The sequence below is a fragment of the Pelodiscus sinensis genome, chromosome 1 (genome assembly GCF_052426305.1).
Source record: "Pelodiscus sinensis isolate ZL-2025 chromosome 1, ASM5242630v1, whole genome shotgun sequence".
Lineage (NCBI taxonomy): Eukaryota > Metazoa > Chordata > Testudines > Trionychidae > Pelodiscus > Pelodiscus sinensis.
The window spans coordinates 125694043-125709421 of record NC_143052.1 but is presented as its reverse complement, the minus strand read 5'-3'; the positions used below and the strand labels follow the sequence as shown (position 1 = coordinate 125709421).

The 15379-nt window shown below is 44.9% G+C and overlaps 1 protein-coding gene across 2 annotated transcripts in view; it reads left to right on the top strand.

The window, feature by feature from the left end:
* Positions 1-15379, top strand: part of SMC1B (structural maintenance of chromosomes 1B) — a 99979-nt gene that overhangs the window by 59871 nt on the left and 24729 nt on the right. For both annotated transcript variants that reach the window (XM_075899976.2, XM_075899966.2), the window contains exons 17-18: positions 9724-9869; positions 11101-11254. In XM_075899976.2, coding sequence (XP_075756091.1) covers positions 9724-9869; positions 11101-11254 — 300 coding nt within the window. The remainder of the gene's footprint in view (positions 1-9723; positions 9870-11100; positions 11255-15379) is intronic.

The window sequence follows — 15379 nt, the reverse complement described above, 5'->3', positions numbered from 1 at the left end:
ATCCACATGACCATCCATCCTGCCCACAGGAGGTTTCTTCGCTTCGTGGTAGACACAGAAAATTTTCAGTAACCGGCTCTGCCATTTGGCCTTACATCTGCCCCCAGGGTATTCTCTAAGACCATGGCAGTGGTAGCAGCACACTTACGTCGAAAAGGTGTCTTTTTCCCCTATCTCGACAATTGCCTCTTAAAAGGTCGTTCATCTGCAGAGACGCTTACAATGACAGACGTTATTACCAGACAGACATTCAATTCCCTTGGTCTGTTGATCAACGACCAAAAATCAATTCTGGTGCTGTCTCAAAACTTGGAGTTTATCGGCGCTCATTTAGATGCCCTCACAGCGAGAGGATTTAATTTCGGTGCTACTCTATAGTCCCGTGGTCCCCAACACGGTGCCCGCGGGCGCCATGGCATTTGCATGCGCCCACCAGGTGCTCGGGGCTGGCCTGGCCTTGGGCGCGCGGCGCTTGGTGGGGGGAGCGCCGGCCTCGGGTGCGCGGCGCTTGGTGGGGGGAGCGCCGGCCTCAGGCGCGCGGCGCTTGGCGGGGGGGGAGCGCCGGCCTCGGGCGCGCGGCGCTTGGCGGGGGGGGGGCGCCGGCGGCGGGGGGGGGAGCGCCGGCCTCGGGCGCGCGGCGCTTGGCGGGGGGGAGCGCCGGCCTCGGGCGCGCGGCGCTTGGCGGGGGGGGGGGAGCGCCGGCCTCGGGCGCGCGGCGCTTGGCGGGGGGGAGCGCCGGCCCCGGGCGTGCGGCGCTTGGCGGGGGGGAGCGCTGGCCCCGGGCGCTTGGGGGGCGAGCGCTGGCCCCAGGCGCGTGGCCCTTGGAGGGGGCACCGGCCCCGGGCATGCAGCTATGGGGGGGCCGCCCCCGGGCGCGCAAATGTCCCCGCCGCCCGGCGGGCAAACGGCCAGTCCCCCTGGCGCTCAACAACCTCAAAAGGTTGGGGACCACTGCTATAGTCCATCAGTCCAAATACTTAATTGCCTAAAGCTCATGGGCCATATGGTAGCAACTACATATGTAGTAATGCACGTGTGCCTGCACTTTCATGCACTACAACACTGGATAGCATCCATTTATGCTCCTGCAAAACACCATGTCCACAAACTTGTGTTGCCTCCAACCGATGTTTGTGAGTCCCTCAAGTGGTGGACGGTCTCGCCCAGTCTCCTCTCCGGAGTACCTTTTCCCCAATCACAGCCTTCATTGCACATCACCACAGATGCTTCCCTCATAGGTTGGGGAGCTCACATGAATGGTATGCCAGTCCAGCGCTGATGGTCGCCACACAAAACATCCCTTCATATAAACCTTTCAGAACTCAGGGATGTATTCAATGCTTGCAGATACTTCCGCAATTACATTTTCAACTTTACGGTTAGAATTCTTACAGACAACATCGCCACAATGTATTTTATCAATCGTCAGGGCGGCTCATGATCCCGATCCCTCTGTGCAGAGGCAATTCACCTGTGGAATTGGTGCATTCGAAATGACATCAGACTAGTGGCATCGTAATTACCTGGTGTCAACAATATCACAGCTGACTCTCTGAGCAGACGCTTCACGACAATGTTCTTCACCGTGTTTTCCAATGATGGGGCTCTCCCTTTAGAGATCTCTTTGCTACCTGTTGCAACAAGAAATGTTGCCGCTATTGTTCCAGAGCAGCATAGGTCCTGGATCCCTAGGCGATGCTTTTCTTTTCACCTAGAGGGAACCACTCCTTTATGTGTTTTCCCCCCACCTTGCTTATACCCAGAGTACTAGACAGGACCAAGGTGGATGGGGTCAACCTGATATTAGTGGCACCCACCTGGGCCTGTCAGCATTGGTTCCCCTTCCTGCAACAAATATCTCCATACCCTCACCTGCCGGACCTCCTTACCCAGGAGAAAGGAGCCCTACTACAACCACAGCCTCATATCCTGAAGCTGACGGCCTGGCTCCTAATTGGTTCAACGTATCTGAGAACCTTTGCTCGGGACACGTCAAAGAAATACTAATGAACAGTAAAAGACAAACTACTCTTACTAGTTATTTTTCTAAATGGAGAAGGTTCACATCCTGGTGCACCGGACTCCAAATAGAACCTCATATATCCCTTCTGTACACAATCTTAGACTATATAGCCCACCTGAAACAAACAGGGTTAGCATTAGCTTCCTTGAAAGTGCATCTCGTAGCGATTTTAGCATTTAGACACTCAATAAATGTCACCTCTGTGTTTTCCCACCCTATTACTGAAAGATTTTTAAAGGGAGTCACTAACCTTATTCCCCCCCCCAAAGACCTGTCCCTCCGCCATGGAGCTTAGACCTAGTGTTCAGAGTTCTAACTAGGCCACCATTTGAGCCTCTGGCTACCACTTGTCTTCAGATGCTGACTCTTAAAGTGGTCTTCCTCCTTGTGATAACATCTGCCCACAGAGTCAGTGAGATGGCAGCTCTCATGGCAATCCCACTTTACACAATCTTCAACAAAGATAAGACCCCACCCAGCCTTCATTCCTAAAGTCTGCTCTGAGTTCTACACCAACGAACTAATAATCCTACCCTCTTTCTATCCTAAACCACACACGTCTTCCCAGGAGGCAACTATGCATTTCTTTGATGTCCGTAAGGCGCTCATCTTTTACGTAGAAAGGACTAAGCCATTCTGTAAAATGGACCATCTAATAATTTCACTTGCGGATCGATCCAAGCGAGCAGCGATATCATCTCAGCGAATCGCAAAACTCATCACTTCTTGCATAATCTCCTGTTACTCTATACGACGCACACCACTGCCAGTTCAGCCAAGGGGTCACTCCACTAGAGCTGGAGCGGCATCAACTGCTTTTTTTAAAGGTGTGCATCTTAGGGACATTTTGCCACACAGCTACGTGGTCTTCCCATTATACCTTTGGCTATCCAACACCAACTGGCTGCAGATGCATCGCTGGCGTCAACAGTACTTTCTCCGAGACCCTCCTTCTGGTCTTTTGGGTACTACCACACAGTCACCTACGGTGGTGCACCCACGGGAACATCACTCGAGGAAGAAAGCAAAGTTACTCACTTTGGTGCAGTAACAGTTGTTCTTCAAGATGTCTGTCTCCGTGGATGCTCTTACTATCCACCCTACTCCCTTCTCCAGAGTCTTTTTCTTACATTTTTCAGATTCTAGGCAGATTCAAGAAACTGGCGGGAGCTGGACTGCGCATGTGAGCAGGACGCGAATGCCACGAGGAACTGACCGCGCATGCGCGGTCCGGCTGACTACTATGGAAATCTCTGATCTGTGGCACTGGAATGAGCCTGACCCCTACAGTGGAGGACCCACGGGGACACGCATCTTGAAGAACGACAGTTACTGCACCCAGGTGAGTAACTTCGCTATTCAAAGCAGCAGCACTGCGTGGAGCCCGGGGTCTGCCGCTTTGAAATGCCGTGTGCAGCCCGGGGCCACCTGGGACTCCATGCGGCACTGCTACTTTGAAACGCTATGGGGAGCCTGGCATCAGGCTCCACACACCATTTCAAAGTGGCTGCACTGCATGGAGCCCGAGGTCAGTGGAGGAGTTCCCAGCTGGCCCTGGGCTGCTCATGGTGTTTCAAAGCAGCAGTGCCGCATGGAGTCCATGGTCAGCTGAGGACTCCCCCACTGACCCCAGGTTCCATGCAGCACTGCCACTTTGAAATGCTGGGGGTTACGCTGCTGCTTTGAAATGCTATGTAGAGCACGGGGCCAGTGGGGGACTCCTTGATTCTTCCGCTGTTCCCGTGCTCCTTGCAGTGCTTTCGCCTTTGAAGTGTAGCAACAGTTATGGGGTTGCTAGACTTCAAAGGTGGAGGTGCCCTTATCGACTAATTGAATAGTCAATGCAAATTGCATCGACTATTCGATTAGACAGTTAATCAAAATTTTACATCCCTAGTGGCAACACTGGTGGTGCTTCAGCCATGCTAGGAAAAAAAATCTGTGGTGACTATCATCATATCCAGCTTATTCAGAGTGTAAAAGTCTTTGATAGCAGCTGTAATAGCTTGTGCATTACAAACAGATAATTCCAGATTTAATAATTCCATCAAACATAGTTTTATGCCCTGCACATGCTACATCTCTTAACTTAAAATAAATTATAAGCAACTTGGTAACAAACATATCTGTGCTTTCTTCAATAATAGGTATGCGATAGGAAGGTAAGCAAAGAGCTGACTTGATTTCTGTATGGATAATTTTATTGATTGACTCCAGAAATTCAAAAGCATAGTTTTTCCTATGCCAGCTCACTGGTACATGCTGATATTTTGTCATGTGGTCATTTATATTTTGCACAGAGTTCATGGAGCTGTTGATTGTACTGCAAGCAGAACATTAGTTATGATAATTTTTATTTCTCCTGGCTGCGAATGTTGTCTTTCCTTCAGTTCCAGTCTCTTCTGTTTCTCATTCGTGGTTTCTAATAGCATACTCTGCAAGTCAAATCCCAGTAGATGAGAATTTCTGCTTCTAAGAATATGTATAGCAGATTCATGATTTCTGATTGATTAAATGCTCTTCATGTAGTCCAACTTCCATCTACCTTCCCATTTCTTGCCTGTAGAGAAGTTGCTGGATATTCTAGCTTGAGTACAAATTTTGCAGATCAAGCCCACATCAGCACTGTACTGGAATATGTTCCTCATTTCTTTACAAATCTTGCCTTTAGATTTTTTAGATTCTGTTTCAAGTATTACATTCAGCCATTCTCCTTTAAACATGGGGTAACACCACGTCTTAGGATTTGTTACTGTGTTGGTTTATGCAGTTTGCCTTCATTAATACATGACTGTTAAAAGGAGCAGAAGGAGGTCATGTAATATTATGTATCCTGCATTTAAGAAAAAATCATGGAAACCAGAGGTGTCTGTCTGGTAAAAGTGTCAGAATGCTGCAGTGACAACTAACACTGTTGCAGGAAATAATTATTAGTACATCTGCATCATACAAAAAGACCACCCATAAAACAAGGAAATAGCTAATTGATGTGTTGCAGAGTCTTGTTGCTCTTAGTAGCAAATAAAGTACAAAATACTCAGGAAGATTTACAAAAATATGTTGCAAGTCTGTACAAAGTAAAACTCACTCCAGAATGATCAGGCTCAGGCTCAGTGACATTCAGAACTGCTTAAGAAAAAGATATAATTGATCTAATTTCACTGAATAATTACTATTTGCTGTGATAGCTTTTAAAAGATAGTTTGCTATCTGGATTTCATCCACAGTAGCCTAGAAAGGCACTATCCAGTGAATTACAACTAGACTTCAAAATACTTGCATATCTAACTGGAACTTTTTTTCCTATTTGTTTGTCAACTTCCCAAAATAAATAATACCATTCATATACAGTTTACAGTAGTAGTTATCTTAACTCACGTGATCCCACCCTAAGAGTAGCTGGGCAGCCACCCTGAGGACAGCAGAGATCTGCATAGCTCAGCCCCCACTCCCTGACAAAGCCCACCACCAACAGCAGCTTATTTTCCACTGGTAGGATGGTGAGTACAGGCCCAAACCAGATTAAAAGCAAATTTAGGATGAACTTCAACCACTTCTATAACAGAATTTCAGTTACACTGCAGAATGCAAACTGCTCTGAGGGAAAAGGGAGTAAAAATGTGTTTGACAAATGATAAGACACTTTCAATAGAGAAACAGCCTGATTTTTCTGAGCACCTCCTGAGATTTTGATGGAACATTTGGGTGCTGTTAACTCCAGGATATAGAATGAAAACAGTCAATAACATCTGAGAGTAAATGAAAGAATGAATAAGTATAAAAGTATAATTCCCTCTACCATTCCTATCCTATGTAATCTATAGACAAAATTGTTCTAATCTTGTAAAACAGGGAGGATCTGTGTCCATAAGCAGACTAAATCACAAGCAACCCCAGAAAGTTAGAGGGAGTGTATTGATCTGTCAAGATATAACAGTCATCATTAAAAATGTCATATCTCATTGGCTCAAAGAATTGTTCTAAGATCTGGCACATCTCTCATACTAAGGAAGGCCATAATTTTTCCTGACTAATAACACTACACCAGAAGGTTTCAAATTCTGAATTTGGTAAATTGTATTATTCATATTTTACACTTGGAGAAACAAAGTCTCAGGGAGGTTGAGTGAGTTTTGCCTAAGGTCATATGGGCAGCCTACAGCAAATCTAGGAACAGAGACCAGCTTTCTAATTGTCTGGTTCGGTGCTACTAGCACAGCTGCACAATGGCCCGGCTCCAGCTCTGGCACATGGGGAAGCGGCCCTTGGCCGCTGGAGTGTCCCAGGCACATGGGGCAGCCACTTGACACTCAGCCTTACCTGCCGGGCTGCATGGTGGCCTCTGAAGCTGGAATCAGGGCCATAGTAAGGCTTTCCCAGTACCATGACCTGGCTCCAGCTGCAGCACATGGGTCAGCCACCTGCCATTCAGCCCTGGTAGCCAGAGTGGCTGGAGCTGAAACCTACCAGGCCTCTCACCTTCCAGGTCCACCAGGAAAGTGAGTGCTATTGCAAGGCTCTATGAGGGAAGTGGATGGGCTTAGAATTCTTTGTGCGTGGAGGTGCAGGCGCACCCCCAGAGGGAACTATGACCCCAACCCAAGTTCCTGAGTAGTTCTTGCTGTTGAGGAAGAATCATGCTTAATATGGGACGGGTGATGTCACTCAGACACCCCCTCTCACCTCTTCCTGAGAAGAAAGAATAGCTTAAAGACATTGTTAAAAAGGACCAGCTAGTAACAGAATCAGCTTTTCAGGCTGCAATGGATGTGTACCACAGGCAGGTCCATAGCCACCTCTGTAATCATACAGATGGCATTCTGGCTTAAGCATTCTTCGTGAAATGCAAGCCATAATAGAGGTTTCACCATTCAAATTATCAGAACTATTTAGTGGAAAAAATAGCACTGTACTCACTAGATGATTCAAAGGAAATGTGGACATCCCCAGGAATCTGTACCAAGCTCAGTCACAACATCAGCATAGGTAACAGACACTTTAATATCCAATCTCTCTAAAAAGCAATAAAAGTATGATAAAAGGTGTCTGCTCTCCTTTACCCCCAGCCATGCACACCACTGCATCCACACATTGGAAAATGTTTGTTTGATGTTGGTGCATCTTTCAGCCAGTCGTCTGAGTGATCTTTTGAGCACCCTACTCACCTCATCCCACCAAGGATTCTGGGATATCACTGCTGACAAATGGGTGTTAATGTCATGTGGCTATACAACCCATTTCTTCTCTCTACCCTCTTCCTGTCCTCTTCCTCATTCCTCTTCAGGGACCCTTCTAATGGGAGCCTTTTACAAACAGAATTGGCTTTGTTTCTCTGGCTAGTAATCATAGAGGAGGAGCTTCTGGAATACCAGCAAAGAAAATCTGTTCTCTGTATTTTCCCATTCCAAAAAAGAAACACGTTTGTCCCATCTTAGACCTGAGGAAGTTCAACACTTACATATGCTGTCTTAGATTCAGGATGGTAATGCTTGCATGCATCACTTTGAGGTTGAGACTTGTTTATAACTTACAATTTTGGCAAGATGCATACTTCCATATTGCTATCTACTTGGCGCTTAGAAAGTATCTCAGATTATAGGGGGGGACCATGCATTATCTGTACAGCAATGTTTCTCAGAGTGGTCTGTGAAACTACTCTTGCCAAATTCCTGCTGTCGCCATTTTAGTGGTGTACTCCCCAGAAATCACTTGAGTACTTAGTTTCTAGTACAACTCAAATCTTTTGAGCACTTACCTGTTGGATGGATGCCTCATATGTAAGAAAAGAGGTGTCCTTCTTAACTTCTTCCGTGACATAGATGGTTATAAATGTGTTGCAGTTAAGCAGGGGTGCCCATCTGAACTGCCAAATGGAGGGAATGTGTTCCTTGGATAACTGGTATATGTGATCTTTCTAGAGCTGAATACCATCAGATTGGCCCACATATTATTTCTACTTGTTTGCGAATCTCAGTAATGATGATCCTGACAGTATATCAACAATGCAGTATGTGAACAAACTGAAAGAGACTTGATTATCCCCCTGCTTCCTGGAAGCCATTGATTTCTGGAAACCCACTGGCTCTGCATTTTCAAGGAGTCAGTAACAACCTTGCAGAATTCTTGAGCATAAACAAGCATGAACGGTTACTGCAAAGATGCATCATTGAACCAATAATTTGATGGTGGGGGACCTGATCATAGAAGAATGCTCTAGAGAAGTGCAAGAAATTCTTACATGGAGCAAAAAAAAACTTCTGCTAAGAGGGCATACTCAGTGAAATGGGAAAAAAAACTGTCCACACGAGCAAGTCAAAACAGTGAGAATCTGGGCCAGAGCTTTGGTTGTGAAGATCCTAGACTACTGCTTCTGAAATAGGGCTGGTTTTCAGTTTTTTGAGTCTACCTAGTACTTAACACCAGTATTCGTGCACTATAAACCCCTTTAGTCTCATTGCATCATCTCATACCAAATAGTGTTGAGATTTATCAAAGGCCTTCTTCATGTCTGACCTCTACATAAAGACCTGATTTCCATTTGGGGGAGAAATCTTTCTGCAGCTCATGGGGTCTCTTCAGACCCTTTTTGGAGTGTTTATTATGCAGTAGCACATTATTATCAGGATGGTATTTTTAGTTGCTACCTAACGAGCACTAAAGAAAGTTCATTAGCAGGGTAGTCTCAGACTTCCATTTAAATTGGTTGGTCATCTTACTGGTTTTCTTTCCAAAACCTCACTCTTCAGTAGGAGAGAGAGGTAATTTTACATACTGGTTGTTTTCAGAATCCTATTTTACTCTATTGACAGAACTAAACCCTTCCATATGGTTCCATGTCTGTGTGCCAAACAATTACGCTCTCTATAGTAACCATGGTTCTTCTAGATATTTATAGTTGGTGTGGCTCCCAACACTGGACATCCATCCCTGCTTTTCTGAGCCCTAAGTAGCATAGATTCTGAATTTTGAGTGATTTGAAGGTTGCAGTCTTGCCTTTAAGTCCTTGTTCAGGAGCATGAGGAGGCTCAAAGCATGTACCGCTCCAGCCAGTCTTGCTAGGCAAAAGTGTTCGGTCTCAGATCCTTGAGGAAAATGCACATCCACTGTGGAATCATTCTAACTTCAACATCTTAAAAATCATGGTTGCTGTGAGGAAAGTATCATTCTTTTTCTGAATAGCAATAAATAAATAAATTCAATAACCATAATATAAAAATGTCAACACTACAACATGCCCTTGTCAAATTGTAATGAATTCATATGACTTTTCAAGATCTAGGTTGTAACTTTTATACATGTTTAATTTCTTAATATTTTCATGTGTTATACAAAATAAGTAGACCTGTTATCAGCTTGATTCAGTCTGTACAAAACTGTTGGATGATAGTTTATTGTTCTTTACTAGGTATTAAGATAATCCTTTGAGATTTAAGAATGTGTGTTCTCAATAACATCCTTTTGGATCCATGTTTAACAAAGTATAATAGCTTATTGGATGTATAGGAATCTGTGTAGTTGATTGTTTTCAAGTGCAAGAGTTTCACAGCATGAATAGTTTTATAAAGAAACTGACAGGTTCTTACACAAATGTAATTTAGTATAAAGATTTTGAACTTTGCTTCTCTCTTGCTATTATGTGGTGTGTATTAGGCTTTTTCAATGAAAGATAACATTAAAAATATGAAATTATTTTTATACAGGATGAGGAAGGATTTCTAGTAATGGTGAATGAAATAATGGAGGAACAACAGCATCTTAAGAATAGATTAATAACTCTCAAAAGTGAGGTTACAAAAGCCCAAAATGAAGTGGAGGAATCAAGGAAGAAATTATTAACCCTTAATAGGTAACCACAAACTGTACTCAGGCACAATAATTAGTTTAGTAATTTCAGAAAAGGTCAGCATTTTAGAAGTTTAACATCTTGTTGGAAGTCAGTTGTCATATGGGATGAGACCTGAGGTGAGTCTAGTCCAGTGATTTAATCTTCGGTAGTGGCAGCACCAGATGTTGCAAAGGAAAATATAAGAAACTCCTAGCGGGTAGATGTGGGATAATATGCTCCCCCCCACTGTAGGTCTCACCTGAGATTCTCATAGATGGTTAAACCTTGAATTTTAGATAAACATTTTAGGGTGATTTTCAGTGTTTTTTGTGTGGTCAGTGCTATACTCAGAGCCTGACACGTATTGTGTATCTTGAGGAAAATACTAATTTTGCACTACTTTGTCCTTCTTCTACTGTTAAATCCTCTCCTGTGAGAATGGTTCTTCCTTCAGTTTAAACTATCTTGACTTCCTCTTTCCTGCTTAAACTTTGTGCATATCTTCTCTTTTAGCTCTTCCTACTAAATCAGTGTATGGTCATTATAAGCCATATATTGATTATCAGCCATTTTCAATCCAGTGACTCATTGCCCTTCTTGGAGATCAACATGTATGTGATAGCTAAGCAAAATTGTGAAATATTTCTCAGAGTATATTTTTTCATGTAAATGTTAAGAATTCATAATTTTGATGCTCACCTATACATATGTAGCAATTTATAATCATGATTGTTTTTAACTGTTAACTTTTAGGATTCTTTGTCTTACTATTTAGCCACTTACGTTATTATAGTAAGTTGATTAGGTGACCCTGTATTGTATTTTAAATAAAATAAATGTTAAGAGAAGATGCTATATCAGTTAATGGTTTGAAGGGAAGATATTTTCATGAGCAGAAGTATGGGCTGGTAGGATACAGATTGTAGTTGATGTAGTACTGATATAGTAGTTGAAACTGTTGAACTGTGATGATATCCCAGTATTATTGTTTTCCTACTCCTCTGGTATTGGTAAAAGAATCCATGTTTGAAAATATGACTTTAATAGTCTGCTTAACTTTAATTTTGTCTTGGTGCTAATGCATTATATAGTTCTTCAGGTCATTACTAACACCAAGTACTTACCTTGTATGCATAGGCTACAGTGGAAAAATCCTTGTTTCTATCAGTGCTTACCTAATTGTTTTCAAGTTGTGTAGTTAAATAATGATATTCAAATTGTATAACACTTTCATACCTTTTTATGCTTGCAGGGAAATGGGTAAATTACAAAAGGAAGCTATATCTATTGAAACCTCTCTGGAACAGAAAAGATTAGAGAGACATAATATGCTTCTTGAATGCAAGGTCCAAAACTTGAGAATTTCACTCTTATTGGGATCACTGGATGAAATCAGTGAAATAGAGGTACTGTAGAACATGCTTGTGAAAAATGTACCATAATATAAAACATATTCCTAAAGTAAAATGCTTTGGGTTTTTTTTCCTGACACTGACTTCCCTGGTTACAGAATATTGTAAAAATATAATCTAGGCACTGACCAACTAAGTCCTTATGGAGCTATCATGCATTTTTATACTAATCCACACTGGTAACATCTTATTGAAAATTTATATAAACTTTATAATACAAAGGCATTGCCACTGCCAACATTGCAAATATACATTTAACAAAGTGCATATAGACAGAATTGTTGCAAAAATATAAAACCTATGGGATTAGATAGGATGAAATTCAGATTTAGACGATTTAGTATTGAGGTCTGCTCTTTAGATGATATTCTGGCATTTCTACCCCATCCTAAAAATGAATATTCTTCTTCGAGTATTGTCCCTGTGGGTGCTGCACTGTAGGTGTCTAATTGCCCCAGCACCACAGATCAGTTTTTTCCATAGGAGTGGCCAGTTGGGCCACACGTGTTCCAGGCACCTCGTGCTATCCATGCCCTTTGCTTTGCACACATGGCACCACCCCTCCTCTGTTCCTTCATTGCTGCCCTCATCTGCAGATGGAACTCGCCTTGCTTCTCAGAGTCTTTACGTCAGAGAGACGTAGTTAATCAGTTAGTGTGATTATTATAGTTTTTACAGTTAACGGTTAGTTGTTAGCTTAGTAAGAACTTAGTAGTTTTTTCGTAGACACACACACACACACACACACACACAAAATAACGGAGCCGCAAGGACAAATTGACCACAGCCTCATAATTTAAGAAAAAGAAAGAACAGTAAAAAACAAATGGAAGAGACTTGACCTGGTTGAGCCTCCCCTACCTTACCATGCCGGGATCAGCAGGTTTTAAAAAGAGCCACAACTGTCATGAACCTATAGCCATCTCGCACAGGCACTTGTCATGCATTAGATGCCTTCGTAAGGCGCACGCCTCTCGAAAATACCCTCACTGCACCAAACTCACAGCCTGGGCTCATCACAATAGGGAGATATATGGCTCCACATGCTCCTCTTTGACAAGGTTCTTCAGCCTCCTTACACCAGGGACTCTGGCTCTCATACAGAGCCTCCCAGGCTGGAAAAATGATGTGCAAGCTTGCCCGCATTGAAGGCAGCACCAAAAAGGGGAGCTTCTTGGTCGCGAATCAGCACTGGTGACAAACCAGGCACTTCCAGCACTGCCACCACCTGTTCCGCTAATTCCACAGAACTGAAGCCCTGACATGAGACATCACTGGTAGCGGCAGCTCTAACATTGCCACTGGTACACCACCAGCGTAGCCACAAGAAACAGACAAGTCTTCCACCCTATCCACACTGCTGACAGTCTGGTGCTGATGAAGACGTGGTCAAAATTCAACCGCAAGCTTCCCACGCTGAAGAGTCTGTAACTGAATTTCTCCCTGGCACCATTATCAGCAGCAGTGGTGTCATGTTCCCCAGCACCGATAGAGTGCTCCTCATATGGTCATCGCACTTGTTCACAATGCAGCTTCCTGCACAGGGCTGCACCATGCCCCAGGCAAATGAGGCATATTTCTCCTTTGCTGTTTCCTTCATCTTGGGGCTCCGCTAGATCTCAGAGTTCCCCCAGTGCCATCCTTGCGGATCATTTTTGAAGACAGTAGGAGTGTCTTCTCTTCAAGATACTCCTCACCAGTGAGATCGTGCTGTGACAAGTACTATCACAGCCATCCCTATGATCACCATCCTCTGCAGATAATGGAGTGATGGTATCCACCTTGGTACTACAGGCACTGGTCACCCTGCTGCCAGAGGTCAGTATCCAGACACCATTCCACTGCCCCTCCTACATCATCTTCCAGTCCACCAGCTCCCTCACCCCATGGTCACACCCAGGCCACTGTGGATCAGCAGGACACAGAGGAGGATCAGATAATGGACAATGATGAGCCCCTCCCCTCCCCTTCCCCCAACCTGGATACTTCACCCACTGATAAGACTTCATCATTCCCAGATGAAGCCGTCACCCCAGGGGACATTTCCCCTGTGGATGACCTCAAACAGTTTCAAGAACTCTTCAAAAGAGTGGCCACAAATCAACAGGTGCAACTCAGAGGTCCAAGGAAAGCAGCACTGCCTTCTGAATAACCTCCAGCCTGTGAGGCAAAAATCGTGCCCTCTAGAGACGAAAAGATTATGGAGGAGGTAGATGAGATCTTGCAAATGCCTGTATCTGCCCCTCCCCCTATTAAAAATGCAGGCAAAAAGTATTTCATCCTTCCCAAGGGGCTAGACTTTTTATTTACCCACCCACAGCGCAACTCATTGGTGGTTGATGCTGCCCAACAGATATCAAAATTGCCACAATACAGTAGAGTCCGGATTATCCGTCCTTTGGTAATCTGACATTCCGCTTTATCTGACCCCGCAGCTCCCGGGGACAAAGCGGCATCAGCAGGAGCAGCATCAGCGGCTCCAGGGCACTGGCCAGGAGAATGGCCGCACTTGCTGCCCCGTCGCTCTCCTGGAGCTGCTGATGCCTGCAGCTCCCAGGGACAAAGCGGCGCCGGCAGGAGCGGCATCAGCAGCTCCAAGAGAGTGACGGGGCAGCGAGGGGGGCCATTCTCTCAGCCCGTGCCCTGGAGCCGCTGATGCTGCTCCTGTTAGCGCCGTTTCGTACCCGGGAGCTGCAGGCATCAGCGGATCCAGGAGAGCGATGGGGCAGTGAGTGGGGCCGGGAGCTGCAGGGAAGGAAGGGGCCACGGCCAGGCAAGGATGGAGACCAAACGGCCCCGCCTACAGTAGAATCCCTATCATCCTACATTTTTGGTAATCCGACCACCTGTCAGTCCCATTTAGGTGGGATGATAGGGACTCTACTGGAATATGTCCCAAGACAAACATTTGGACCTCTTTGAAAGAAAGGTCTTTTTGTCCTTCGCACTGCAATTATGCATAGCAAACTATACTGCCCTCCTGGCTGATTATGGTTTTTGATGACTACAGCTGGTCCTCGAGTTGCGAACGGTCGAGTTACGACTGTTCACATTTACGACCAAAGCTCCCATGGAGCGGTCATAAAGGCGGTCCCCAAATTACGAACGCGACCCACGTTTATGAACAGCGTGGTCACTACGTAACTCAGTGGGGTCCGAGTTACGAACAGATCGAGTTACGGCCAAGTGTTTGGTCCATAACTCGGGGAGAGGCTGTATTCTAGGTTAACCAATCTGATGGAAGACCTACCAGATAACAGAAAACTGGTGCTCAAGTCAGTTGTCCAGGAGGGATATTTCACAGCTCGTACGGTCTTACAAATGGCTTTGGATGTGGCAAATACCATGGCAAGATCCACTGCTACATCCATCATTATGCAGAGAGCCTCCTGGCTTTAGGCTGCAGGAGTCCCTAAAGAGCTCCAAGGGAAGGTAAAGGACCTTCCCTTTGATAGGGAAAAACTTTTTGCTGCTAAAAAGGTGAGTCCTTCCCACTAGTAAGGATTCTCAGACAACACTCCAAACTCTAGGGATATACACTTCTCCCTACAGAGCGAAAATATTCATACCTTACAACGCCAATGTGAATTGTCATATTGGTGAAATAAACACAGATCCTATGACCAGTCACGTTCCAGACCTCACGTTCAGAGGAAGCCCCAGAATAACAGCTGCTCCTCTACCTTCCAGTTCACCGGGCAGCAGATTTGAGCTATTGGTTGGGAGCCTGCATGACCTCTCCAATCTCCATCTTCAGGAACATGCTGTTGTATTGCGCCCATTCTACCATCGCTGGACTGCCATCACATCAGATTGCTGAGTCTTGGAAATAGTTGCATCTGGTTACTCCATCCCATTCACTTCACTCCCTCCAGCCTCCCCTTGCCCCTTCACTCTTCAGGAACCCCTCTCATGAAGCACTTCTAAGGCAGGAGGTTTATCGGCTCCTCGCTATAGGAGCAATACAGAGAGTTTCCGATCAGTTTAGGGGCAAGGGTTCTACTCCAACTACTTTCTCACAGAGAAGCATACAGGAGGATGGAAGACCCATCCTGGATCTACGAAAGCTCAACAAACATCTATGAAAACAGCGGTTCAGGATGGTAACTCTAGTGTTGG